The sequence below is a fragment of the Doryrhamphus excisus genome, chromosome 1, assembly GCF_030265055.1.
Source record: "Doryrhamphus excisus isolate RoL2022-K1 chromosome 1, RoL_Dexc_1.0, whole genome shotgun sequence".
Taxonomy (NCBI): domain Eukaryota; kingdom Metazoa; phylum Chordata; class Actinopteri; order Syngnathiformes; family Syngnathidae; genus Doryrhamphus; species Doryrhamphus excisus.
This window is the reverse complement of record NC_080466.1, coordinates 7,501-33,289: the sequence shown is the minus strand read 5'-3', so window position 1 is coordinate 33,289 and position 25,789 is coordinate 7,501. Positions and strand designations below refer to the sequence as shown.

General features: G+C 46.3%; 2 protein-coding genes and 1 long non-coding RNA gene across 10 annotated transcripts; 2 read left to right on the top strand and 1 right to left on the bottom strand.

The window, feature by feature from the left end:
• Positions 1-28: 28 nt before the first annotated feature.
• Positions 29-7,810, bottom strand: LOC131131407 (scavenger receptor cysteine-rich type 1 protein M130-like). Of its 6 annotated transcripts, none has more exons than XM_058076137.1 (9): positions 7,627-7,755; positions 6,993-7,093; positions 6,532-6,855; positions 6,100-6,396; positions 4,411-4,707; positions 3,024-3,707; positions 2,609-2,911; positions 2,197-2,517; positions 29-2,124 (listed from the first exon to the last, which is right to left on the bottom strand). In XM_058076137.1, the coding sequence occupies exons 3-9, from the start codon at positions 6,716-6,718 to the stop codon at positions 1,775-1,777; spliced, it is 2,439 nt and encodes an 812-aa protein (XP_057932120.1). In that variant the 5' UTR covers positions 6,719-6,855; positions 6,993-7,093; positions 7,627-7,755; the 3' UTR covers positions 29-1,774. The 6 variants fall into 6 exon arrangements, with proteins under 6 accessions (XP_057932120.1, XP_057932086.1, XP_057932103.1 ...); XM_058076111.1 differs by lacking the exon at positions 6,993-7,093 and having other exon boundaries at positions 35-2,124; positions 3,024-3,332; positions 3,405-3,707; positions 7,627-7,809; XM_058076103.1 differs by lacking the exon at positions 6,993-7,093 and having other exon boundaries at positions 7,627-7,810.
• On the top strand, positions 1,577-17,813 carry LOC131131438 (rap guanine nucleotide exchange factor-like 1). Of its 3 annotated transcripts, XR_009130193.1 has the most exons (16): positions 4,216-8,822; positions 8,903-8,981; positions 9,087-9,255; positions 9,348-9,445; positions 10,331-10,443; positions 10,522-10,689; positions 10,984-11,081; positions 11,277-11,399; positions 11,537-11,715; positions 12,311-12,401; positions 12,755-12,805; positions 12,888-12,975; positions 13,096-13,160; positions 13,234-13,288; positions 13,377-17,004; positions 17,162-17,813. XR_009130193.1 is itself a non-coding variant. In XM_058076164.1 (15 exons), exons 2-15 carry the CDS (start codon positions 8,923-8,925, stop codon positions 13,499-13,501), a joined length of 1,482 nt encoding a protein of 493 aa, XP_057932147.1. In that variant the 5' UTR covers positions 1,577-2,145; positions 8,903-8,922; the 3' UTR covers positions 13,502-17,813. The 3 variants fall into 3 exon arrangements, 2 of the variants coding, with proteins under 2 accessions (XP_057932147.1, XP_057932137.1); XM_058076164.1 differs by lacking the exon at positions 4,216-8,822 and adding an exon at positions 1,577-2,145 and having other exon boundaries at positions 13,377-17,813; XM_058076154.1 differs by having other exon boundaries at positions 13,377-17,813.
• A 1,830-nt stretch (positions 17,814-19,643) lies between these two features.
• On the top strand, positions 19,644-22,301 carry LOC131097570 (uncharacterized). The gene is made up of 4 exons (XR_009116474.1): positions 19,644-20,419; positions 20,689-20,851; positions 20,932-21,044; positions 22,151-22,301. It is a non-coding gene; the product is annotated as an uncharacterized LOC131097570 (long non-coding RNA).
• The last annotated feature ends 3,488 nt before the right edge of the window (positions 22,302-25,789 follow it).

Genomic DNA, 25,789 nt, shown 5'->3' with positions numbered 1-25,789 from the left:
AGTTACACACTAATATAATAGCAAGCATATACATGAAAGTAAGCTAAGTCATATAAATCAAATGTGCATTTATAAAAGAACTACTGCAGGACAGGTTTAAACTGCCTCAGAGAAGCTGGAGCCTATCCCAGCTGCCTTTGGGCATGACACGGGACACGCCTTGGCCCAGTCACTCGTCATTCACAGGCCAAACCATTTTCATATTTTTATTGAAGGAGTTCTTCTCATGATGTTTTTCTTGTAGCTTCTAGAATTAAATCAATGTACTCAAATATAACAATAATTATAATAAAATACAACAACAACACTTCTTCATTCTGCCCCTTTTTGGCCTGACGAGGCAAATGGAGACCATTAACCTTTGGCTTTATTTTCATCTCGGGTGCTAAATGAACCAATTTTCACCAATTCATGGGTTTGCAAGACAGACTCAAGTTTCACCGATTGACAGGTTGACGAACACAAGTTTCACTGACTCACAAGTTGCCAAATGCTCAGATGTGGCTCACGGCTGCTTGAAGACTCTGGTTTTACTGACAAGTACTCAAAGAAAACTCGATTTCACTAACTCATGGGTGCTAGCTGGACTGAAGCTTCACCGATTCACTGGTACTTGAAGACTCAAATTTCACTGAACCAAGGGTGGACAAAGACTTATGTTTTACTGACTAACAGGTTGACGAAGGCTCGTTCCACTGACTCACGGGTACTACATGAAGACTGAAGTTTTGCTGACTCACAGATTGATCAAGACTCGAGTCTCACTTCCTCATGGGTACTAGATTAAGGCTGGAGTTTCACAGACTCAAGTACTCGAAGACCAGTTTCACTGACTCATGAGTACTAGACAAAGACTTGAATTTTAATGACTCAAATACTCAATGTAGATGAAATATCGCTGACTCATGGGTTGAATCAATTTTCACAGACTCAACAAATGCTGGAGTTTCACTGATTGATTAAAAAAGCGAAAATATATATCCATATAAAATATTGGTTTGTGTCATACACACAAAAAAAAAGCAAATATACACATCTATTTTTTTATGACTTTATACGGTGAAAAAAATGTAAAACAAATAATATCACACAGTGGGGGCAGTACTCAGGTGGAACCTTTGTCTCGGGAGCTGTTGTGCCAAGATTGCATTGAGGCGTGGACTTCCGCCTACGCTCAGACGCAATCTGGACGAAGATGTTGCTGCTCCGTGTCCTCACTGCTGTCCACCCATATCTGTCCTTACAGGTCAGTTGTTGTTAAGAGGAACGAATTCAACCTCTGTAAATTCCCATTTCGTTGAAGGGAAGCATATTTGATAGCTCATATGATATTGTTAAGCTGTTTTTTAAAAATAGAGCAAGCTTATTAGTAACGTACGGCCAGATGCAGTTTAGACGACAGTTGTTACCGTATGGCGGCCATTTTGGGTTTAGATGGCCCTCAGCCTTGTCTCACAGGCAGATTCATTGAAGGTAGTTATTGGGCTCCTGCACACACTCGTGACCAACTATTGTATATTGTATACATATTGTACATTGTAATTCTTGAAATGAATCAAGTTTAATAAAGAGACGCAATCTGGACGAAGATGTTGCTGCTCCGTGTCCTCACTGCTGTCCACCCATATCTGTCCTTACAGACTACTGTATCTTGCTACTGTGGTGCCATATCCTGGGACCCGTAACATTAACAAAGACACGGATGCAACTCGAATGGGTGACTTGAGTGTGTCGAGTCAATAAAAGGAATCACTAGCACAGTGGGCTTCTTAGGCTATACAGCGTTTACCCCACGTGACTGACTGGAGCAAACCACCACAACACCTGAGGAGGAAAACCAACGAGCAACGCTTCCACAGTCCATCAGAGCAGACTCGGATCCATTGCAGTCTGAGAAGAAACGCCACATGGCTTCCTTGTAGGGAAGATTGGTGGCATTGGTGGAGAGGGCGGCACCACATCCCAACTGTCGACACACCACGGAAGCATGCTTCAGACCCCAGGATGACGACTCTGCACTCAGCATCCTCATCTCATCCTCACGGCGCACAAACAACTTTCCAGCACAGGAGACGCTCTCATTATGTCTCGGCTCTCCATCATCCAAAAATAGATCTACATCATCTAGAAAGCACGGGAAGGCAGGTAAGCTCATACGATCCATGTTGCAAGACATGCTTGGTAAGTTTCTCCTACCTGTGATGCGAAGAGAGAGACCGCGGCTCACAGAGGAGAAATTCTGACCAAAAACAAAGTTGTGATAAACACAAGTGTAGTTTCCGGTGTGTGACGCGTTAGCGGTTGGAAACACAAAGCGGGCAGAGTGCTTGACAGATGGTAGGCTCCGGCTGACAGTCTGCTTGAAGTTACTGAAATTCAGGCTGAAGTGACCTTCATGGTAACGTGGCTCCACAGAGCATGTGATGGTGTAGCTGTAGCCCTGGAGGAGCTTCACGTCCTGCTGCGTGTCACCAGTGTAGCCAGAGAAGAAGGAAATATTCGGCTGAGGCAGGATATCTGCAAAGAAACATTACACCGATGCATTTATTTCAATAAAATTCATGGGTGTGGCTCGCTCTGTGATTGTCTACTGCATGCTTATTCTTACCATTGCAGATAACTTGAACAGCCCAATAGGAATGCTGGTGGCTCACAGTCCCGCAGTCCATCAGTGCAAGCTCAGAACCCTCACAATCAGAATAAAAACGCCACACAGGTATAGGAGCCGATGTTATTGACTGTTTGGTCGTTGAAACAACCAAACCGCACCCGAGCTGTCTGCACACCACTGCTGCTTCCTTCAGACTCCAGTTGTTCTGGTAACTGACTGGTCTCCAGTCTTTGTCGTGTTTTAGCTCAAGATTGCCAGCACACTGACTCCCTCTCTCCACCAACCTCAAGTCATGGGGCTCTGAAATCAAAGGGGCAGCCATCCTGGTCAACAGCAGTGTCATCCCAGAACTCAAGCGGCTAATAGTATTGTATATGACTAAAAAGCATTGTGCTTTTTCTGTCGCGCTTACCTTGAATGGTGAGAGATATTGCCTTCTGTTCAGAGAAAGTAGCTGGACTGAGCTCATAGTTGTAGTCGCAATAGTAGACACCCTTGTGGGACTCCTGGGCAGCCGGGAAAAGGAAGGTGGCGGAATTATCAGCCGCTGCTTCCGTCCACTCAGTGGGGTGTTCCGTGTGGATGCCTGTTTTTAGGCGGAAGGAGCGTATAGAGTAAGGCGAGTTGTGCCTGCAGGTGATGGCAAAGCGATGGCCTTTGAGGACATGTCTTCCGTCAGTGTGTGCAGTGTGCACAATTGCGTCTGGTTTTACTGGATAATCTGTTAAAGAAGAAGACAGAATCAGGTTTTTCCATTTCTTTCCGAAAGAGACTTGTAATGTGATTACTGTACTTATGCAGGTCATGTAAACTTTGTCACAATTCTCTTTGGTGGCGTTGAAGGACAGAAAGGGACATTCCTGGAGTGTCTGCTCCCTGCCTTCACATTTAAAGGCAGGACTCCACTGCTGGATATTTTGCCCGCTGGACATCCTGTTGTGATAATCCCGGGGAACCCCACAAGCAAGTTCCCGACATACAACCAATGCATCCTCTGCACTGAAGACCGAGCCACACATTGGCCACCAGGACTGGGAAGACCTCACCATCACATTGCCTGAGCATCTGCCCCGCCCTGCCAGGAGTTGCACGCTGACTGCAAAGACATCAATACAGACCAAAATCCATATCACATCTTCATTACCAGAAACTGGTCAAGAATAAATTAGAATGAAATAATAAATGAAATAAAATTAGAGAATTTGTGGGGCCTTGAATACTGAATCACAAATGTACATGCACAAAAGCCTTTTGTGTGTCTCAGTGAACATTACAGTAACATTAGTGACACCTTGTGACCGGTGTAGAATACTACATCTCATTCAAAAATGCAACTTCTGAATGCCTTGTATTTGTATTTAACTTAATTTAAGCATTTTTATACTTGAAAACCCTTAATTCTGGCCACATATACCTTAAATATGCATATTTTTCACTAAAGCACACAGTGGCAAGGAAGAAATGTATTGTTACATTGTGTTGTATTGTAATTAAATTAAATTACATTACATTAAAATAAATTAAAAGTTTGTTGATCCCAATATATTTTTTTGTATATTTTTTAGTTATATATATATATATTTTTTTTTAAATGTGTCCCATGTTTTATTTTGGTTATATCAAAATTACTAAATTAAACCAAAATCACAAAATTATACAAGGATTTTGAAAAATGGCAAGTTGGCAACCCTAAACCTAACCCTGTCTTTCCGAGTGTGGGTTTATTTATATACATAACGTTTCTGCTACTTTCAAATCCTTTTCAAGCCCGTCGTCAATGTAGATGCCTATTTTATTACCTGAACAATTCACAGTCATCAAATGGTCTGATCCGTCAGGCTCCCATGACGTACAAATGGATGTGCTGTGGTCATTGCAGAAGGAGTCCAGCTCCCAGACAGCCATTCCACTGGGTAGAAAATGCCATGCTGTTGAAATAAGACTTCCACAGTCCAGCTGGATGCAGAGCTGAGCCAAGTGTTCTGTTCTCCATTGCCGCCATTTATCTGCCATTGGCCTCCACTCTCCAGCATCCTTTCCCTCCACGATACCAGCACATCTGTTGTCTCCTCCCACCAGTTGGAAAGCCTGCTCAACTGAACCCAAACAGTCAGTGACATGACAATTTGGCAATTCACACACATAAAAACACCTTTTATGCACACGGTGGCTGATCAGAAGCCTGAAAAAGTAAATTAACGCGTATTAAAGCAAATATTACATATTTTCTGGATAAAAGCAAATTAGCACAAAAATGGTGAAATATGGTAACACAAATAAGCCATTCAAAGACGTTGTTATGATATGTCGTAATCTACGCTCATCACGAGGTGAGGTAATGTTGCTGTAATGTTTTGTAAGACACACAAGCACCAGACTTGTGTGCACCAACAGGCTTTTGTTGCAGGTTTGAATTATGGCACAACAGGCACACTAATTCCTAATATGGGCTACGGGCCATAACCCACGCTGAGCTAAAACTCAACTTTCAACCCCCGACGTCACTTCCAAACCGCCCCAAACCTGCCCTCCCACCAGAACACTTACATATGTCTTAAATGGCATATTATGTCTACTATCCTTGCTGAAAAAAACAACATATGCCAGCATGGAAATTATGCTGGTCTATGCTGGTCTGGAGACCAGCATACCAGCACAAAAACACAACATATACACAACATATACTGGTCTTGGTGGTCATGCTGGTAGCTGGTTGATGCTGGTTTTATCAGCAGGGACACTGGGAAATCCAACTATAAAAATGAGTATAGTAGTGTTATTTAATGTCTAGAGGGTTCAGAAACATATTTAGAAGGTTGGAAACACGTTTTTTGGTGTAGTCGCTAAAAAAATATTCAATTAGTCAATAAGGAATCATACTTTGCGGAAATTCAGTTTGGAACCAATTCACCAATTATCATTTTTGTTATTTGTCCAGTAGGACTTGAAAAGAGAGCTATTCAAAAATAGATATATTTTACCAGGTGCCACAAAATTAACATTTTGCCTTCTCGGTACAATGCGCTATAATGCTAGGTGTTAGCCTGTTAGCATTGCTAGCATGCTAATGTTAGCATACTGGCATTTTGTGCTGTTTTCACGGGTAGACACAAAAATAAACACTTACAATTATCATGTTAGGACGAAGGAGTGACATTGCTAACGAACACTATCTACAGCAGTGGATTCTGGGACTTGTATCAGTCGCTTGCCAGTTGAGTCTAAGCCTTTATGGCAGGGGTGTTCTCAGTGTGGCCTGGGAGCCATTTTTGGGCATTAGCATAAGAATTATTAGTGAGCTGTATTAATGGATATTCCACTTTTTAAGATGTCAGTGTTTGATTACACCTGTGGTTCTCAATTATTTTTTGGTTCTGTCCCCCTCCACACACTCACACACACACACATCCCGTACCCCATAACCCCATAAAAACTGTATTAAATTGCATCTCTGAATGAAATGTACTGTAAATGAAATAGATGAGCACCTTCGCATCTAACTGCAGAAGCTGGTTTACAGTCCTCATGCGTTGAGTTGGCACAGTCCTGGAGGCGAGTCTCATTGCCTTTGCAGTGGAACTTCCTGAGAGAAAGCAGCCGTTTTTCCTCTTGTTTTCCAAACGCGCCATAAAAAGGTGACGGGGGCCCACAGCCCAGCTCCCTGCAGACCAGGGTTTTAGCTGCAAGGTCAAAACCTTCCTCACACACCGCAGCCCAGCCTTGATCTGTCTTAACCTCCACCTCGCCGGAACAAAGGTGGCCATTGCCCACAAGCCTCAACGAGTCTGTAACAAAGCAGGAAGACAAGGTTTTGAGCATAAAGCTAGTTTCATGGAGATGTTTTTAATGAATAGGTTATAGTTTGTGGCATTTCAGAGGATACAAAGCTGCTTAGAATGACATTCCATGCAGCCATTCACCTGAGCAGACGACTTCCATGATGTCCGAAGTTGAATTTCTTCCCTGCACTCTCCTGCGTGCTCCCATGTGGTCGTCACACTCCATCAGGGTGGATTCCAAGCCACGGCACAAGAACTGGACCTCCCATGCTGGTCGATGGTCATTGTTGCTTTTGTGTTGAATGGAGACGAGAGAGCCACAGTCCATTTGCCTGCAGACCACCTGTGCCACATTGGCCAATCTGCTTCTCTGGGGCACAGTCAGGAATCGCCATGTTTTCTGATGTTTTAATTCAAGCTGACCTGTGCAGTGGCTTTCTCCGTCCACCAAACGGGTATCATAAACTGAGATAGGGAGATACTACGGTTAGGTTGAAACTAGGGTTGTCAAACAATTCAAATATATTCATTGCGATTAATTAAATATTGTTCATAGTTAACTCATAAGTAATCACAGATAAGTAGACGATTTTGAGACGTACCTTACAAAGGTCCCAAGAACGGTCAGTTGTTTACAGAACTAGCACTGCACTCAACACTGTAGTTCAGTCACGCTATAGCTTATACTTCACTTCCAAACACTCTTTTACAGAGACATAGACAAACAGAAAAACACCCTTTTTACACACACTTTATCACCCCTTTGTTGGTCTGGTCTCTGGTGTCTTCAGTAACATGGAAGTATGACAACTTGGGTTTTAATTGCAAGTCATCTTTGAGAAACACAAGCACAAATGTTAATCACTAATAAATAATAATGATGTTAATAAATTGAATCTCATTCAGCGCTATGTGTGTGCTTGCTCGCTTACGTCTTTGCCACATTGACAAAAGCCCCCAAATAGTTGTCCTCTGCTATGCCTGCCGGTAACTAGCAACTTGTAACCCGTATTAGCAAAAAAGAAAGCAAGAAAAAGACTATACAGATTATTCCAAATCTCCTGGGGAAAAAAAATCAGTGAAATGGGGACCCCTACTGCTGGTGTATCACAACACTGGAAAGCGTAGGAGTGTAGTACCAGCACAGCTGCCGATGAGACGGCAGCTTAAAGTCATGAAACAGAATACTGATGGGAAATGTGGAAAAGGACTTTGTCTTTAATTTTCTTTACTCACAGTTAGTCTGGCTTGGGTCCTGATGTGGTGTTTTGAGACTGGAGATTTCTGTCACCAGCAGATCCAAAGTCAAAAATGTCAGTAAAGACACGGTAACGCTAAAAAGCCACTGAGACATGTTGGAATTTGCTGGGATTTCATGTAAACACAGTGCTAAGACCCGAAGGTTGACACATCATTGACCAAAGGTCATGTTGACCTTTTTTTTTTGCAATGTGAACTTTGTCTCTCAGCTGCCCCTTTCCTGTTGTCCTAATGCCTTTCTGAGTGCGCAACTACAAATATATTGCAAAATTCTGTCAGTAGACGTATGATTCCAAAGACCTGCATGTATTCAGTCTTCCTGCACATGTTAAAACTTGTATTGTAACGTGGTATTATGTAGGGCAACTGTTGGTCCTGTCCTTGACCGTCTACTGCTGACAACTAAACTAAACATACTTGTTAGTCCAAAATACAGTACACTTCAAAAAGACGTTTGTGTGTTTTCAAAGTGGCCACAGGAGGGCGATAGAGGGTGATATCATTTATGTATGTCCGTCACAGGCCACCGTACTGATCCGCCAGTCAGCGGTGACGTTACGTGAAATCCAACAAATCAAATAATACCTCCTTTTTTACAGCACCCTACGAAAGAGCCCAAGGTGCTTCAGGAGTATAAAGTATTATTTCTCTTGTTATAGTGTGCAAAATCATTGTGAAACACGACGTCCATCCGCGCTGTAACTTCCTGTTTGCACTTCCTGGTTTCGTCCGGAACATGGCGCCGACGATCCCAATTACGCTGTGTCAATCTGTTGGCAGCCAAGCTGAAGTATTCTAGAGGGAATGCCGTCTACTGTTTGTAAAACTAAGAGGCGTGATTGTTGAAACTCTTTATAGAAAATGCTTGAGAATATATTACATGTATATTGCTTAATTTTTTTAAGTTTTCAACGCTGTTGCAGGCATGTGTTTGGCCAGTTATGTGGGGCGGGTTGAGCGTGAACCAGGAAGTGCGGGGATCTCGTGTGTGTGCGCGCGCGCGGGGGCGCGCTGTTCTGTCGTTGCTGGCTCGTCGAAAAAGAAAGTTGACCGGTGTTGTGCCGAGTTTTGCATGCCTGCCGGTCATCGCGGCGAAGGGCCAGCCTGTCGCGTGTGGTTCCGTTCTTCAGGGAGACGTCTCCGGAGGGGGGGCAAGCCCGGGAGGTGCTCAGGTAAGAGGGCGGAGGGCCGTGGGTATGTGATTTAAAATCATGATGTGTGTGTGTGTGTGTATGTGTGTGTTTGTGTATAGAGACGTTGTTGGACGACTTCATGCTGACCCATCCCATCTTCCTGACGGCAGACACCTTCCAGCAAGTTCTACTGCAGCAGTATCCTCCATGTGCACGACCACACACAAACATGTGGACTGTGATGTTTTCACTCCTAGCCTGGCAGACAAAACTGAGGGTAAACTCCTTCACTACCACTCTCAGATTTTCTGTGCATGTGGGGGAGGGGCCAGGGCCAGGTGGTGAAAAGGATGACAGAGAAGGAGGGGGCCTGGATGCCGTGCACAGGAAGCGGGCGGTCCTCAGTGTTGCCTTCCGATACCTCGACACGTACCGAGAACTCCTGCAAGAGGAGGGCGACAAGTTCCCCAAGGTGATACACACAACACTACACAACTATACACAGGTGTGACTACACACATCATGACTCTCTGTGTGTGTGTGTGTGTGTGTGTGTGTGTGGAGGAGTTGTACGGGTGCGTGCTTCAGGAACTGAGTTGTCATCCCGAGCTGGTGGACGACGTGGTCAAACTGCAACGCTGGACAGAAATTTTACACTGCCCGTACGTGCACACACACACACACACACACACACACACACACACACACACACTCATGTGTTCAAATGGTGGGTAAGATGGCACCAGTGTGTCTGGCTCGCCGCTTCCCACAGCTCACTGTGATTGGTTTTATGTTTGTTTTGTCGTTTGTTATGAGGACCATGGACCTCATAACACCTCTGCTGGTGTATGATGGTCAGGGATCACTTCAAATCTAGGACATTGTGTGTGAAACAAGAGTTTGATGGGCCAAACAAACTGCGTTAATGTCCATTACTGGGCAACACGAGGAGCGTTGTATTCTCCGGCCTCTTCTCCCTCCGGGTACTTCGGGTGGTGTGAACCCCGACAACCTCCAGCCACTGAGCTGGGCAGCTGTAGTGGCTGTTAATGTTACTGCCAAGTCTGCTAAAGATTTTTCCAATAAGGAAATGACTTGTACCGGGAGAAATGATAAAACGTAAACAAGCCGCGTTGATGACATGGCGCCGTGGCAGATTTTAAAGATGAATGAAAGGCTGTCATGGTGAGGAGATTGAGCGTTCATGTATTTACTCGGTCGGCTACTAAACACAATAACCTGCACAGAAAACTTTTGAGATTCTGTACCTATGTCGGCTTTCTTTCCTTGGATTTGTGCCTCCCGCCAAAACGGACTGTTTAATTTATTCCACCCACTGCCTGCCTCGGGCAACACCCACTCTGCTGTGATTGGTCACACGCCCAAAGTGCTTCCCAACTACAAAGGAACCCCACTTTGGTAATGTAATGGGTATAGGGGTTGATATATGAATCAGGTCTTACGTGCAGTGCTTTTATAAAATGCGCTAGATAAATGAAGTGGTTTGAATTGCGAGTGTGTGTGTGTGTGTGTGTGTGTTTTGTCAGCTGTGACGAGGAGAAGGAAAGCAGAAGGAAGCAAGTGCGACCGCTCTTCAGACACTTTCGACGAATCGACGCCTGTCTGCAGCCCAGGGAGGCGTTCAGAGGCTCTGATGAGAGTGCGGCATTTCTTGACTAGACCTGTTTCATCTAGAACGGTGGCATGTTAAGCTAACGCTGTGCATCTACGTTGCCAGTCTTCTGCAGGGTCTACACTCCCGATCATTCCTACGTCACCATCCGCAGTCGCCTGTCCTGCCGTGTGGGAGACATCCTGGCTCTGGTTCGAGAAAAGCTGCAGTACAGCGATGAGCAGCCGCTTCTTCCCGGAAACCTCATCCTGGTGGCGGTCACGTCGGCTGGAGGTCAGCTGACACAAGCTGCTAGTTCCCATTTCACCGCTGGCTTGACTGGCTTGGACTGTGACGTCGTCCAGGGCCGTTGACAGCTTTGCCGGGCCCGGGTCAAACTAATGTAAGACAAGATACCCGTTTGCCCCCCCCCCCCCCCCAATCAACGGCCCTGACGTAGTCACATGACTCACCGTGACGACTTCCTAGTCTTCAAATTGTCCTCATTCTACGTCACACTTTCCCTAAATGATGTAACGTTGGCGTCAATGGTTATGGTTACCTGCGTTCTTGTGTGTGCATGTGCAGAAAAGGCAGTGTTTCGGCCCAGTGACAAGGCCGTCTTCACCACTTTGGGGGTCAACACTCACCTGTTCACCTGTGAACCCTCTGAACTGGAGTCGCTGGTGAGTGGTACCAGAAAAGGTCTTTTTGGCATCGCCACTGCAAACTTCCTGCTTCTTTCAGTTTGGCTTCTTGGCATGAAGCTCAGTATGGATCTAGAAGCAGAGTCCGCTGCAGGCCGGGAAGCTTTATGACATCTGGGTTATTGTCAGAAAGGGCTGGCTTTGTGTGTATCATGTCACTTCCTGTTCCAACAGCTTCCTCTTCCCGAGGAGATCCACTGGACACCCGGAGACAGCAAACTTCATGACATGTCAGCAGAGGAAGTGGCCAACCAGCTGGTGGCGTTTGACTGGGAGCTCTTCAGCTGCGTGCACGAGGTCGGAGCAGCAAGTCCCACGTGCACACGCACGGTCCATGCACACACGCCACCTGACTGTCACAATAAACAATACCAGTGACACTCTGACAGCAAGACCGCTTCTGTGAGTCTCGTCTGCCTTGTCCCCCATTGTAGGTGGAGTTTGTGTGTTACGTGTTTCATGGAGAGCAGTCCCGCTGGCGCCCCCTCAACCTGGAGCTGGTACTGCAGCGCTGCAGTGAGGTCCAGCACTGGGTTGCCACCGAGATCCTGCAGTGTCACTCCCTGCCAAAACGAGTCCAACTGCTCCGCAAGTTCATCAAGATCGCAGCGCTGTGAGTCCCCCAACCTTAATGTCATAATCTGCCGCAAGAACACGGCGCTTTGTGGCGCCGCAGATGTGCTACAGCAGGGTAGACTCGGCTTTCCAGCCAGGGCCACCCACGTATCCGTATGTGCTTAGAAGCCATATGTCATTCATCTCAGCTTCGTCACTCTGTGAAAAAGCAGATTAATATCACCTTCCCTTTTTGCAAAATGTTGCCGTTTTATTTTCCAAATATATTTCTTCTTAAATAACCTTTGGAAGAATATTCCAACTTTCATCTTATGTCATTTTCCCAAATGCGCTTCTGGTAATATGGTGACTTTGTTCCCATGATGATTTTCTTTATTGTTGCATCATAACTTTCCCAAAATTAGGTTTGTCAATTCTCTAACCATTCTTTTTTATAAAATATTCTCAACTTTTTTCCAACTCTGTTGTACTAAATTGAGATAATTTTCCTCATATTACAGATGTATTTCAATTTGACCTCTTTGTTAGAAAATGACTTTAAGTACTTATCCAAACGTGCATAAACGTACATGTGGGCCTTGTGTTCTCTGGACATCGTCATGTGACCAAGCTGCCATGGTCATGTGTTTCAGCTGTAAACAGCAGCAGGACCTTCTGTCCTTCCTCGCTGTGCTGCTCGGCCTCGACAACCCCGCCCTCAGCAGACTGCGGCTTACCTGGGAGGTAATGTCACGTCACACAACACGCTGAGGTCATGTTCGCACTTCCAACGCCTGCTCAAATGTGATGACCACGTCGGAGGTTGTTTACGTTTTTCATCATTTCTACCGGTCTAAGTCATTTTCTTTCATTGGAAGAATCTATAGCGGTACCCTGGATAAAGGTCTCGTTCCAGTAGTGCAGACTTGGTAGACCATTAGACCTGCTGATCATGAGAGAGTTGATTTATTTATTGAATCAACAATTACTTTATTTTCCAATTGAACAAACCTGATGTTGTGGTGTGTGTGTGTGTGTGTGTGTGTGTGTGTGTGTGTGTGTCCATGCACACGTACCTATGTACGTGCGCGCATCAGGGTCTTCCAGGGAAGTTCCGGAAACAGTTTCAGCAGTTTGAAAGCATTGCTGTGAGGTTATTTTTCTTCACTCAATGTTGTTTTTGTTTTTCGTCCCTCGTCTGATGTCTTCTTTTCTTTTGTAAAACCTCAGGATCCTTCCAGAAACCACAAGTCCTACAGAGACCTGATCACCAGTCTGAGACCTCCACTCATCCCCTTCACTCCTCTGCTGCTTAAAGGCACGCACACGCACACGCACACGCACACGCACACGCACACGCACACGCACACGCACACGCACACGCACACGCACACTGAGGTGTGGAGTACCAACATTTGTTCTTTTGTTTCCTTGTCAGATTTGACTTTTCTTCATGAGAGTTGTAAGACTTTTCACGGCCAGCTGGTCAATTTTGACAAGATGGTAAAAAAAAAAAAATTGCTTTGCAGTTGTTGGTACATGGTGGCATTTACCTTTGGCCATTTTTTGTATTCAGCACAAAGTTGCCGACATGGTGCGAAGCATACGAAGATACCGTAGTGGACAGCTGGGTAACACACACACACACACACACACACACACACACAGACAGACACACATACAATATAAATGCTAATGAAGTTTTGACACCTCTGGTAGCCATGGATATGGAGACGTCGCCATCCCACCTGCAGACCAAAGCGTACGTGCGACAGCTGCAGGTGATCGACAACCAGAACCATCTCTTCGACCTGTCCTGCAAACTGGAGCCCAGAGACACGTAGAGATGCCAGGACGCGTCCCACCTCCTCTTCCTCCCTCTCAGCGAACACGTTAAAAGCTTCTTAACAGGCAGCCAATCAGGCGAAGCTCGGCAGCCATCTTGTCTCCTTCCTGACCACAGACGACATGTAGTCGCAGTTTGACCTCCACCCAGCTGATGAGGTGAGCCTAGTGATGGATGATTTATCTCTTCAAAGGTCAACCTCTGACCTCAGGGGCGTGTCTTTCTTCTTAATGAATGAGGAGGACAGCAGAGAAGTAAACAAATGTTTAGTCATTTCTGTCTGGGAAGGTGTACTGTGACACTCTATGGGTGGCGCTTGTGCAATAACAGGAGGCGATGCACGTCTGGTGTCAACCAAGCATGTCGACGACGCTCAGGGCTCCCAGGTTTTGTGTACTTTTTGTGATGATGATTAAGACTTATTTTTCTTCTTTCCCTTGTTGTCTTTGGATCATTTCGATCAACAAAGACAGAGGGATATTTTTTTAAACGTTGTCTCATTGCAACGCTAAATGACATCACACGTCTGCTAGTTGACACCTGGCGGGGCTCTGCTGCGGCCAGTCCTGGATTCAAGTCATTCATTTCCAAATATCAAACAGGCGTCTCAAAAGATGACAAAATTCCAATTACAAAATACACATGACACAGGGTATGAATGTTGGGCCGCGCGGCGGATGAGTGTTTAGCATGTAGGCCACACAGCGAGAAGATCCGGCTTTGATTTTCTGCTCGGGCATCTTTTTGTGGAGTTAGCATGTTCTCCCTGTGCATGGCTTTTCTCCGGGTAATCCGCTTTCCTCCCCAGTTCCAAAAACATGCTAGCTGTTAGCTTGATCGGCCACTCCAAATTGTCCATAGGTATGAATGTGGGTGGGAACGGTTGTTTGTCGATACGTGCCCTGTGATCGGCCGGCCACCGGTACAGGGTGTACCCCGCCTCTCGCCCCCAAAGACAGCCGGGATAGACTCCAGCATACCCCCACCACTATAGTGAGGATAAGCGGTGTAAAAAACGGATGGCCGGACAGTATGAACTGTTTAATCTTCCGAGTCCATGAATGAAAGAAATGAATCAGTAGATGAATTTACCCGCTGACTAAAATATCTGTCGGCGAGCCAGGGCTGATAGTGAGTAACAGCGCCTCCCGTATGCTCAAAGTGTTAACCAATTAGCGTTGTCATATCGAAACAAGATCGGCCTCCTTGTGTTTTCAGATCGATTTAGAAGAAGTATTTTGACCTGTTAGCATCACAGGTAGTCTCAGGAAACTCGCTGGGTGTTGAAGCCTCCTGCCGGACAACATACAAACATTCAAAGTAGACGTGAACGGCTGGTCTTTGCTGTAAAACTCAGGCGTGTCCGTTTGTAAAGGTCGCGTATGGAGTGGCTGACCTTGAAACATGTACATAGTGTGAGTGTGTAAATACTTCCAAACGAAAGGAGAATCTATTTTAAAGATGTTTGTTTCACGTAGAGATGAGATTTTATTCACGTGTGTTGTTTACATTGTGCCAAACCGTGAGCCATGACAAGTAAAGATCCACGTTAGCATGACGATGGTATTTGTCAAGGGTCGAGGAGCGAGCTACACGAGCTGGCAGTGCTGTAGCATTTGCGCTTTCAGTTGTGAACTTGTAACTTTGTTCTCTGAAATGTAACCAAGAATTTGTATGCTTTAAAAGTATGGAGACAACCACCAATATTTTTCCAACCTTTTTCTTTGTAATGATTTGGCACTTTAAGATGGCATTCCTATTTTGAAACGATGCATCACAATGTTGTTTCCTGCAGTTGCTGAAATAAACCTGATGAAGGCGACATTGTGCTCTTCCATTGTGTCATCACGCCCGGCATCACACGATGTGTGTGATGGACGGAAATCACCCCCTGGAGTGAGGCGTGTAGGGCCGAGTGCCCACGCCTCCTCCAAGGGGCACCAGGGAATGCACTCGCCCCATCCAGTAGGGAATGTCACTCCCGAGGGACAAATCTCCTGTGTTGGATCATGTGAGTACGGGCGCGGCGCGTCCCGTATGGCACCGATGTCCAACCCCCTTCAGTCGGGTCCATATCGGTACACAGAATTATAATTTGTATATATTTTTTCATATTTGAGTGTTTTGTATTTTGTCCCTTTTAATTTGAGATGTGTATATGTGTGCATATGTGTCTTTTTCTTCTTTTCTTTCTGCTTTTCCCTTCAGGGGTCGCCACGGCAAATCAGCCGCCTCCATCCAACCCTGTCTTTCGCATGTGTCTTTCTCACACCCGCTACCCTCATGTCCTCCTTCACTACATCCATAAAGCTCCTCTTTGGCCGGCAGAATCCTTCTACCGATATATTGACTATCTCTACTCTCTCTGTCCCAACCATCTCAGTCTGTCCTCTCTGACTTTATGTCCAAGGTCTCTAACATGTAATGTCTTTCAGATGAACTTGTTCACGATCCTATCCATCCCAACGAGAACGTCAGCATCCTCATATCTGCACCGGGGGTGGGGGGGTGTAGCGGCAAAGGTGTTTGATGAGCGCAATGCATAATTGTGTCTTTGGATGCAGGAGTGCGTGGCCTCTGATGTTTCCCCCTCCAGATTTACAAAGACACAATGCAGCTCCCTCCGACCTTCTCTGTACTTCTCTATGAACATTCTCAAAGCAATACAGCATCTGTAGTACTCTTTTTTATTTTTTGGCATGAAACCCTACTGCTGCTCCCACATGGTGACCTCTGCCCTTAGCCTAGCTTCAAGTAGTCTATGCCATAACTACCATCTGGTGCCTTCCTACTCTTCATCTCTTTTTTCTCACTTCCTCTTTACCAATGTTTGGTACTTCCAGGTCCACAGCAGATACCTCTTCTACTCTTCCTTCTTTCTTGTTTTCCTCATTCATCGACTTTTGAAATGTTTTTTGTCCATCCTCCCAACCCATAACCGGCATCTGTCAGTACACTTCCATTCCTATCCTTGACCACTCTAACCTGCCGCACGCCCTTCCCGTGTCCGTCTCTCTGCCTCGCCAACCTGTAGGGATCCATCTCTCCCTCCTTACTGTTCAAGCTGTTCATAGACCTCTTGTTTTGGCTTTCCTACCTCTACTTTCACCTTAGCATTCATCTCTCTGTACTCCCCCTCTACTCTCTTCAGTCTTCTCCATGTCCCACTTGTTCTTAGGTAACCTTTTTGGCCGTATACACTCCCGCACCTCCTCATTCATGGTCCAGTCATCCAGGAAGCACCTCCCGACCATCCAGAGCGTGTCACAATTTCTGCCTAAAAGTCCTATAACACTTTTGTTTCAGATTTGAGCATTTGGTCATCTGCTCTGCCTTTGCCCTCTCGGTCTTCCTCACCGTGAGGGTTCTTCTACACACCACCGTCTTATGCCGTCTGGCTACACTTTGACCTCCCACTACTTTGCAGTCACGATCTCCTTCAGATGACAGCGTCTACACAAGATGTAGTCTACCCGTGGACTCCTACCCCCGCTCTTACAGGTCACGCTATATTCTTCTCTCTTCCGGAAGAAAGCATTCACTACAGCCATTTCCATCCTTTTGGCAAAGTCCACCACCATCTGTCCTTCTGCGTTCCTCTCCCGAATAGCTAACCTGCCCATCACCTCTTCATCATCTGTATGTCCTGCACAAACAGGTCCATTCAAGGTTGCCCCGATGACAACTCCTTCCCTTCCAGGAATGCTCTGTAAGACTTCATCGGCGTCCAGCCAGTTTTTCTCTTTTTCCTCCAACTCCCATCCCGGTCATGGGACATACCCGCTAACAACATTGAACAGCGCACCTTCATTTTTCATCGTCAGACTCATCACCCTATCTGACAGTGTTTTTACCTTCCCAAGCAACTCCTCCTACTCCATTGGTCTTCCATCTCAACGATGATGGAACAAGTTGAACTCCGCCCCTATAGGCAGTCAGACTAGACAGTTTGTTCCATCAGAGGTGGCCAGAGGTTACAAACATTCATTCATTTCCGGTTGGTAGATTGTTGAGTTGAGGGATTAGCAACCATTAAAGATACAAGAAATCATTCCGATTGCCATGATGATGGCTGTCTGTCTTAACCATAGCGGTCGGAATTCTTATATTTTAGCATTAGGTCAGTCGATTTGAAGAAATGGAGTATTTTCAATGGTGTTTTCATGTCAACAGGTCCTGATTAACCCGGGAAATGTTGTTTCACCTGGCAAAGTCCTGATGTTTGTATAACTATGCTTCTGTACTGTCTTTCGCAGTTAATTTCTTCTCTTCACCTGTGTGCCAACATAAATTATCAGTTGGATATTGTATGTAAGTGTCCAGTTAAATCTCATGTGTTGTAAAAGTTTATTCCTTAAAGGGAACTGGCCATTGTGAGCTAAATTGTTAAATTTTTTTTCAGTAGGACATGCCGATGCACACACTACAATGAGACACAGCCAGTTGAGTCAGCCATAATGTTTTGACAGCATCAAAGCTTTATTTGTATTCATCACTATGGCGGCCTGTAGTGGACAAAAGGAATAACGATTTTGATTACAAAAGGCAATTCCATGTCAGCCCATTGACAGAAAGGTTCAGTTTTATCTGATGGAATGTAAAGTTTGAACATATACGAATACATAGTCACACAAAGGTTGTAAGTTACACCAAATGACAAGAAAATAGTAAAATAGACTCCTATTAAGGACACTACAGTCGCAGGGCTACCTATAGTATTTGTCAGCCTTTTGTGGTAGAAGGTCTGCAAGGATGTTAAGACCTTGCCATTCAATGTGACGCAACTTTGCAGTTTGGGTTGATGAAATTGCTTGTGGCCTGGCGCCCAGCTGCACCGGCCACGTCCCGAGGATCCCACACGCTCACGGCCCCGCTGCCACCGGCGGCCCACGGAGGCCCCGCCCTCGCTGGGGTCCCGAACGGCTCAAGCCACGCCTACCCGGCGGCCCAAGCCACGCCTACCCGGCGGCCAAGCCACGCCTCGGTCCAGGCCGCCGAAGGCGGCCCCGCCTCCCGCGGCGGCCCCGCCCCCGCCCGGGCCCCGCCGCCGCCGAAGGCGGCCCCGCCTCCCGCGGCGGCCCCGCCCCCGCCCGGGCCCCGCCGCCGCCGAAGGCGGCCCCGCCTCCCGCGGCGGCCCCGCCTCGGCCCGGGCCCCGCCCCCGCCTCGGCCCGGGCCCCGCCCCCGCCTCGGCCCGGGCCCCGCCTCCCGCGGCGGCCCGGCCCCCGCCCCCGCGGCGGCCCGGGCCCCGCCTCCCGCGGCGGCCCGGCCTCGGCCCGGGCCCCGCCCCGGGCCCCGCCCCGGGCCCCGCCCCGGGCCCGCCTCGGCCCGGGCCCCGCCTCCCGCGGCGGCCCCGCCTCGGCCCGGGCCCCGCCTCCCGCGGCGGCCCCGCCTCGGCCCGGGCCCCGCATGGGCGGCCCCGCCTCGGCCCGGGCCCCGCATGGGCGGCCCCGCCTCGGCCCGAGCCCCGCATGGGCGGCCCCGCCTCGGCCCGAGCCCCGCATGGGCGGCCCCGCCTCGGCCCGAGCCCCGCATGGGCGGCCCCGCCTCGGCCCGAGCCCCGCTTCGCCGGCGGCCCCGCCTCGGCCCGAGCCCCGCTTCGGCGGCGGCCCCGCCTCGGCCCGAGCCCCGCTTCGGCGGCGGCCCCGCCTCGGCCCGAGCCCCGCATGGGCGGCGGCCCCGCCTCGGCCCGAGCCCCGCATGGGCGGCGGCCCCGCCTCGGCCCGAGCCCCGCATGGGCGGCGGCCCCGCGGACACCGGCGGCCGCCACCCGGCACCGCCCCAGGTTCCGTTCCTCGCCGGCCGCTGCAGACTGCTCGCCGGCGGCCGCCGCCTTAATAATGCTCTTTGGTAGCCGGCGGCCGCCGCCTTAATAATGCTCTTTAGTCGCCGGCGGCCGCCGCCTTAATAATGCTCTCTAGTCGCCGGCGGCCGCCGCCTTAATAATGCTCTTTAGTCGCCGGCGGCCGCCGTCTTCATAATGCTCTCTCGTCGCCGTCGCCGTCGCCGCCGTCTTCATAATGCTCTGTAGTCGCCGTCGTCGCCGTCTTCATTATGCTCTCTAGTCGTCGTCGTCGCCGTCGCCGTCGCCGCCGCCGCCGCCGCCGCCGCCGCCGCAATATTCAGCAGAGTAAGACAAAGCTTACTTTAGCCACAACTTCACCGTTGAGAAAACACAGTATATGATTGCCCATCATAACGTTTAGGGTTAGGGTGTCATGAAAAAACCCCATCAAACATCAACACAATATATCTATTCTATATATATCTACAACAGACTTGGATAGTCGTGTGCAAGAATAACCTATTTACGTGGCTTAAAACAAGTAATGTAACAGATATTTCTTTCATAGACAGTCCCGCAAAGCACGCTGGGATGTGCGCCTATCGACTCTACATTATGAAGAGGACAAGGAACTGCTGATTATGATGCGGGCGAGGGAGGATGTCAATTAAGGGCCTCAATTCTTTCATTTCTTCTCCTTAAAAATTATTTTTATGTCAATCTTGGCTATGTTATTTGTATCATGTGTCATTTGTGTGCTCTCAACATACACTTGTCAGTCCCAAATACAGTCAACTTCATCTATGTATGTCCGTCACAGGCCACCGTACTGATCCGCCAGTCAGCGATGACGTTACGTGAAATACAACTAATCAAATAAAAACTCTTTTTTCACAGCACCCTACGAACGGTGCCCAAGGTGCTTCAGGAAAGTATTAGAAAGTATTTAAGTACTTAGAAAGTATTATTTCTCTTGTTATAGTGTGTAAAATCATTGTGAAACACGACGTCACATCCGCGCTGCAACTTCCTGTTTGCACTTCCTGGTTTCGTCCGGAACATGGCGCCGACCATCCCAATCACGCCGTGTCAATCTGTTTGCAGCCAAGCTCAAGTATTCTACAGGGAATGCCGTAAGTACGTGTTTATTTCATGTTTTGAGATGTCAAAAACGCTGCAACATCGGTGCCGTGTTAAAACAACCGACGATGTATATGTTCAAGCTAAAATGCTAGGCCATAGTCGTACCTCCGTTGGACATTCATCGACTACTGTTTGTAAAACTAATAGACGTGATTTTTGAAACTTTTTATCGAAAATGCTTGAGAATATATTGAAAATGCTTGAGAATATGTAACATGTGTATCGCTTTGTTTTTTTCTACTTTTCAACACTGTTACAGGCATGTGTTTGGCCAGCTATTGTCGGCCGGGTTGAGCGTGAACCAGGAAGTGCGGGGATCTCGTGTGTTCTCTCGTTGCTGGGTAGTGGAAAAAGAAAGTTGCCGGGAAGCAGCAGGCAACCGTGTTTCTTTCCCTGACGAAATCAGGCCGCCCCTTACCACGGTATGGGGCTGAAAATACTGACAGTTAACACCGCCACGACCGTGAAAATGTGCCCAAGTAAACTGTTTGTCTTTCAACAGCATCGTTTTCATTGGCGCCAACCTCATTCGGCATCGAGTCGGCGTTCCAACACCCTGACGGAGAACACCGGAGTTGCCATCTAACTCTGACGCCACACAAGCAATGCTACAAGGTCAGTATCAAAGTTTCAAGTCACGTTGAAGCACGAATAGTGGCGTTTCGCTCCGACAATAGGACAATACACAGTACATAAACGATGTCGAAGTTGACGAGCTGAAGCCGAGGCCGTCATTTTGTGGACATACAGTCCCTGACAAAAGTCTTGTCGCTTATCCAAGTTGTAGGAACAACAAATAATAACTTGACTTGTAGTTGCTCAATTGGAATCACAAATGACTTATATGAAAGGCAAAGCCCTCTAGATGATGCTTTTTATATCAAAATAAAGTTTTGTACCATTCATTGAGTTTTAACATTTCATTAGGACATAAAGGTCAGATTTTGCTTGGACAAAAGTCTTGTCGCATACAAAAAAATGTAGAAATAATACATATACTTAATTTTGAATACACAAATATGCTACAATAACATCAGAACATAAAGTCATTGTACCTTGCAAAAAGAATTAATATTGTGTATGGCTTCCATGAGCTTGGAGGACTGCATCCATACATCTTGGCAATGACTCAAATAACTCATCTGGAATGGCCAAGAAAGCAGTCTTGCAGGACTCCCAGACTTCATCAGGATTTTTCCGCTTCATCTTCCAAGCCTCCTCCTTCATCTTACCCCAGACACGCTCAATAATGTTCATGTCTGGCGACTGGGCTGGCCAATCCTGGAGCACCTTGACCTTCTTGGCTTTCAGGAACTTGGATGTGGAGGCTGAAGTATGAGAAGGAAGCACAATTTGCCCTTTCTTGTGGTTTGGAATGTAATGGGCAGCGAGAATTTCTTGATATTTCAGGCTGTTGGTTGTTGATGAAGGAGGAGGCTTGGAAGATGAAGCCGAAAAATCCTGATGAACTCTGGGAGTCCTGCAAGACTGCTTTCTTGGCCATTCCAGATGACTTATTTGAGTCATTGCCAAGACGTAAGGATGCAGTCCTCCAAGCTCATGGAAGCCATACACAATATTCATTCTTTTTTCCAAGGTACAATGACTTTATGTTCTGATGTTATTGTAGCATATTTGTGTATTCAAAATTAAGTATATGTATTACAGTGAAGAAAATAAGTATTTGAACACCCTGCTATTTTGCTATTTCTCCCACTTAGAAATCATGGAGGGGTCTGAAATTTTCATCGTAGGTGCATGTCCACTGTGAGAGAGATAAACTAAAAAGAAAAATCCAGAAATCACAATGCATGATTTTTTTAACAATTTATTTGTGTGATACAGCTGCTAATAAGTATTTGAACACCTGAGAAAATGAATGTTAATATTTGGTACAGTACAGTACAGTACAGTAGCCTTTGTTTGCTATTACAGAGGTCAAACGTTTCCTGTAGTTTTTCACCAGGTTTGCACACACTGCAGGAGGGATCTTGGCCCACTCCTCCACACAGATCTTCTCTAGATCAGTCAGGTTTCTGGGCTGTCGCTGAGAAACACGGAGTTTGAGCTCCCTCCAAAGATTTTCGATTGGGTTCAGGTCTGGAGAGTGGCTGGGCCATGCTAGAACCTTGATATGCTTCTTACGGAGCCACTCCTTGGTTTTCCTGGCTGTGTGCTTCGGGTCGTTGTCGTGTTGGAAGACCCAGCCACGACCCATCTTCAATGCTCTGACAGAGGGAAGGAGGTTGTTCCCCAAAATCTCACAATACACGGCCCCAGTCATCCTCTCTTTAATGCAGTGCACTCGTCCTGTCCCATGTGCAGAAAAACACCCCCAAAGCATGATGCTACCACCCCCATGCTTCACAGTAGGGATGGTGTTCTTCGGATTGTACTCTTCATTCTTCTTCCTCCAAACACGCTTATTGGAATTATGACCAAAAAGTTCTATTTTGGTCTCATCTGACCATAAAACTTTCTCCCATGACTCCTCTGTATCATCCAAATGGTCATATGCAAACTTAAGACGGGCCTTGACATGTGCTGGTTTAAGCAGGGGAACCTTTCGTGCCATGCATGATTTCACATCATGACGTCTTAGTGTATTACCTACAGTAACCTTGGAAACGGTGGTCCCAGCTCTTTTCAGGTCATTGACCAAGTCCTGTCGTGTAGTTCTGGGCTGATTCCTCACCTTTCTTAGAATCATTGAGACCCCACGAGGTGATATCTTGCATGGGGCTCCACTCCGATTGAGATCGACCGTCATGTTTAGCTTCTTCCATTTTCTAATGATAGCTCCAACAGTGGACCTTTTTTCACCAAGCTGCTTGGTAATTGCTCCGTAGCCCTTTCCAGCCTTGTGGAGGTGTACAATTTTGTCTCTGGTGTCTTTGGACTGCTCTTTGGTCTTCGCCATGTTACAAGTTAAAGTCTTACTGATTGTATGGGGTGGACAGGTGTCTTTATGCAGCTAACGACCTCAAACAGGTGCATCTGATTCAGGATGATACATGGAGTGCAGGTGGACTTCTAATGGGCAGACTAACAGGTCTTTCAGGGTCAGAATTCTAGATGATACACAGGTGTTCAAATACTTATTTGCAGCTGTATCACACAAATAAATTGTTAAAAAATCATGCATTGTGATTTCTGGATTTTTCTTTTTAGTTTATCTCTCTCACAGTGGACATGCACCTACGATGAAAATTTCAGACCCCTCCATGATTTCTAAGTGGGAGAAATAGCAAAATAGCAGGGTGTTCAAATACTTATTTTCTTCACTGTATTTCTACATTTTTTTGTATGCGACAAGACTTTTGTCCAAGCAAAATCTGACCTTTATGTCCTAATTAAATGATAAAACTCAATGAATGGTACAAAACTTTATTTTGATATAAAAAGCATCATCTAGAGGGCTTTGCCTTTCATATAAGTCATTTCTGATTCCAATTGAGCAACTACAAGTCAAGTTATTATTTGTTGTTCCTACAACTTGGATAAGCGACAAGACTTTTGTCAGGGACTGTAATTGGCGTGCAGCATGCTCCAAATAACGGAAGCAATTGTTTCAACCGGTTCATTTGCAATCCATAACATAATGTCAACGACTTTGTCCCAAATTGACACCGATTTATTAAAAGTATATTTCGCTACCCTCGTCATAGTCAATGACAACTGAAGCTAAAAGTGGTTTATTTTTAAATATTTCTTTTGACGTGAAAATCCCTTGATGTCCTGGTTAAGTCGTGTGCATGGCGTGTTAAGTTCGTGCCTGTTGCCATCAGAGGCGAGGCATCTCTTAGGTGAGTGTAAGCCGCTGATTTCATCTTTGAGCATCGTTGTGACAACGGAAGAGAAAACACTCATAACCCTTCCCCCTTATTCGGTCTATTTTAATGGCGACAAAAAAAAAAAATCACTTCTAAACACCGCATCATTACAATAAGTATTCAATGCAGTAATGAATTTCATAAAACTCAGTATGTCATTACAGCAAACGAATAGCAGCTAATCTTCCTACTTCTGTTACAGATGAAAAGCCGCTTGGCGCTTAACAGCCCGTGGGATCCCTCTGCATCCATCTCAACATGAGCTCCAAATCGTCATGTGATGCCATACGTTCTCCAGTGGACTGTTTCACCGATTGCACGCACAAGACGCCATTTTCTGGAGCTTCAACCTTTTGCGTCCATCAGCAGTCTGTCGGCCCCCGGGGAAGGACTCATGTAACCGTGTTGGCACACCATCAACAACATGGCCTCGGCGTTCTTCACAGGTAGGAAGACTTGTTCAAGTAAATGACATGATACATACACACATGTAGCACAGTAACACAGGATAAATGAATAGATGACAAAAGATATGCAATTCATACACCAGTGCCATGACTAATGCTTTGGCTGGAAAGGTTGCTCTGGCTGTTACAGCACAATGTTAGCCGGCCACATGGAGGTCTTTACAATGGCCTACATTTCTTCCCAGCTCTGACAGCTACTCTCTTCTTAATCACCACTTGTACTCTTTGTTAAAGCTTAAGGCTAAACCAACTGTAACACTTGTCTATACGAGGGGAGCATCTGTTGACAACAATGGAAGTATTTTTCAATAATCTAGTCTTGTTAGTACTTACAAAAAATGTCACACTTTGTATAAGGAATGTTTTTGCAGTATTTATGGGTTACAATCGGTCCACTTGTTGTGTACTTTTTTGGACCTTTAAAAGCATTTGTTTCTATCTTTTCTTTTTCTCAAAAATTGTATTTGTAGTATTTTAAATGCATGCAAGTGACCACTATATGGCGGAATTTCCAAAGAATATTACCAGTACCTAAAAAAAAAAAAAAAATCCCAAGTACAGTCGCAGTAATTTTAAGTGACCACTAGATGGCGGAAATTCACAGTTTCAGTTGCAGTAATTTAAAGTGGCCACCAGATGGCGGAATTTCACATTTTAAGTTGCAGTACTTTTAAGGGACCACCAGATGGCGGAAATTCCCAAGTATAGTTGCAGTCATTTCGAGTGGCCACTAGATGGTGGAAATTCCCAAGTATAGTTGCAGTCATTTTAAGTGGCCACCAGATGGCGGAATTTTACATTTTAAGTTGCACTGCTTTTAGGTGACCACCAGATGGCGGAAATTCCCAAGTATAGTTGCAGTAATTTCAAGTGTCCACTAGATGGCGGAATATCCCAAGGTAAGTTGCACTGCTTCTAAGTGACCATCAGATGGCGGAATTTCACATTTTAAGTTGCACTGCTTTTGTTGACCACTAGATGGCGGAATTTCACATGTTAAGTTGCAGTACTTTTAAGTGACCAACAGATGGCGGAATTTCACGTTTTAAGTTGCACTGCT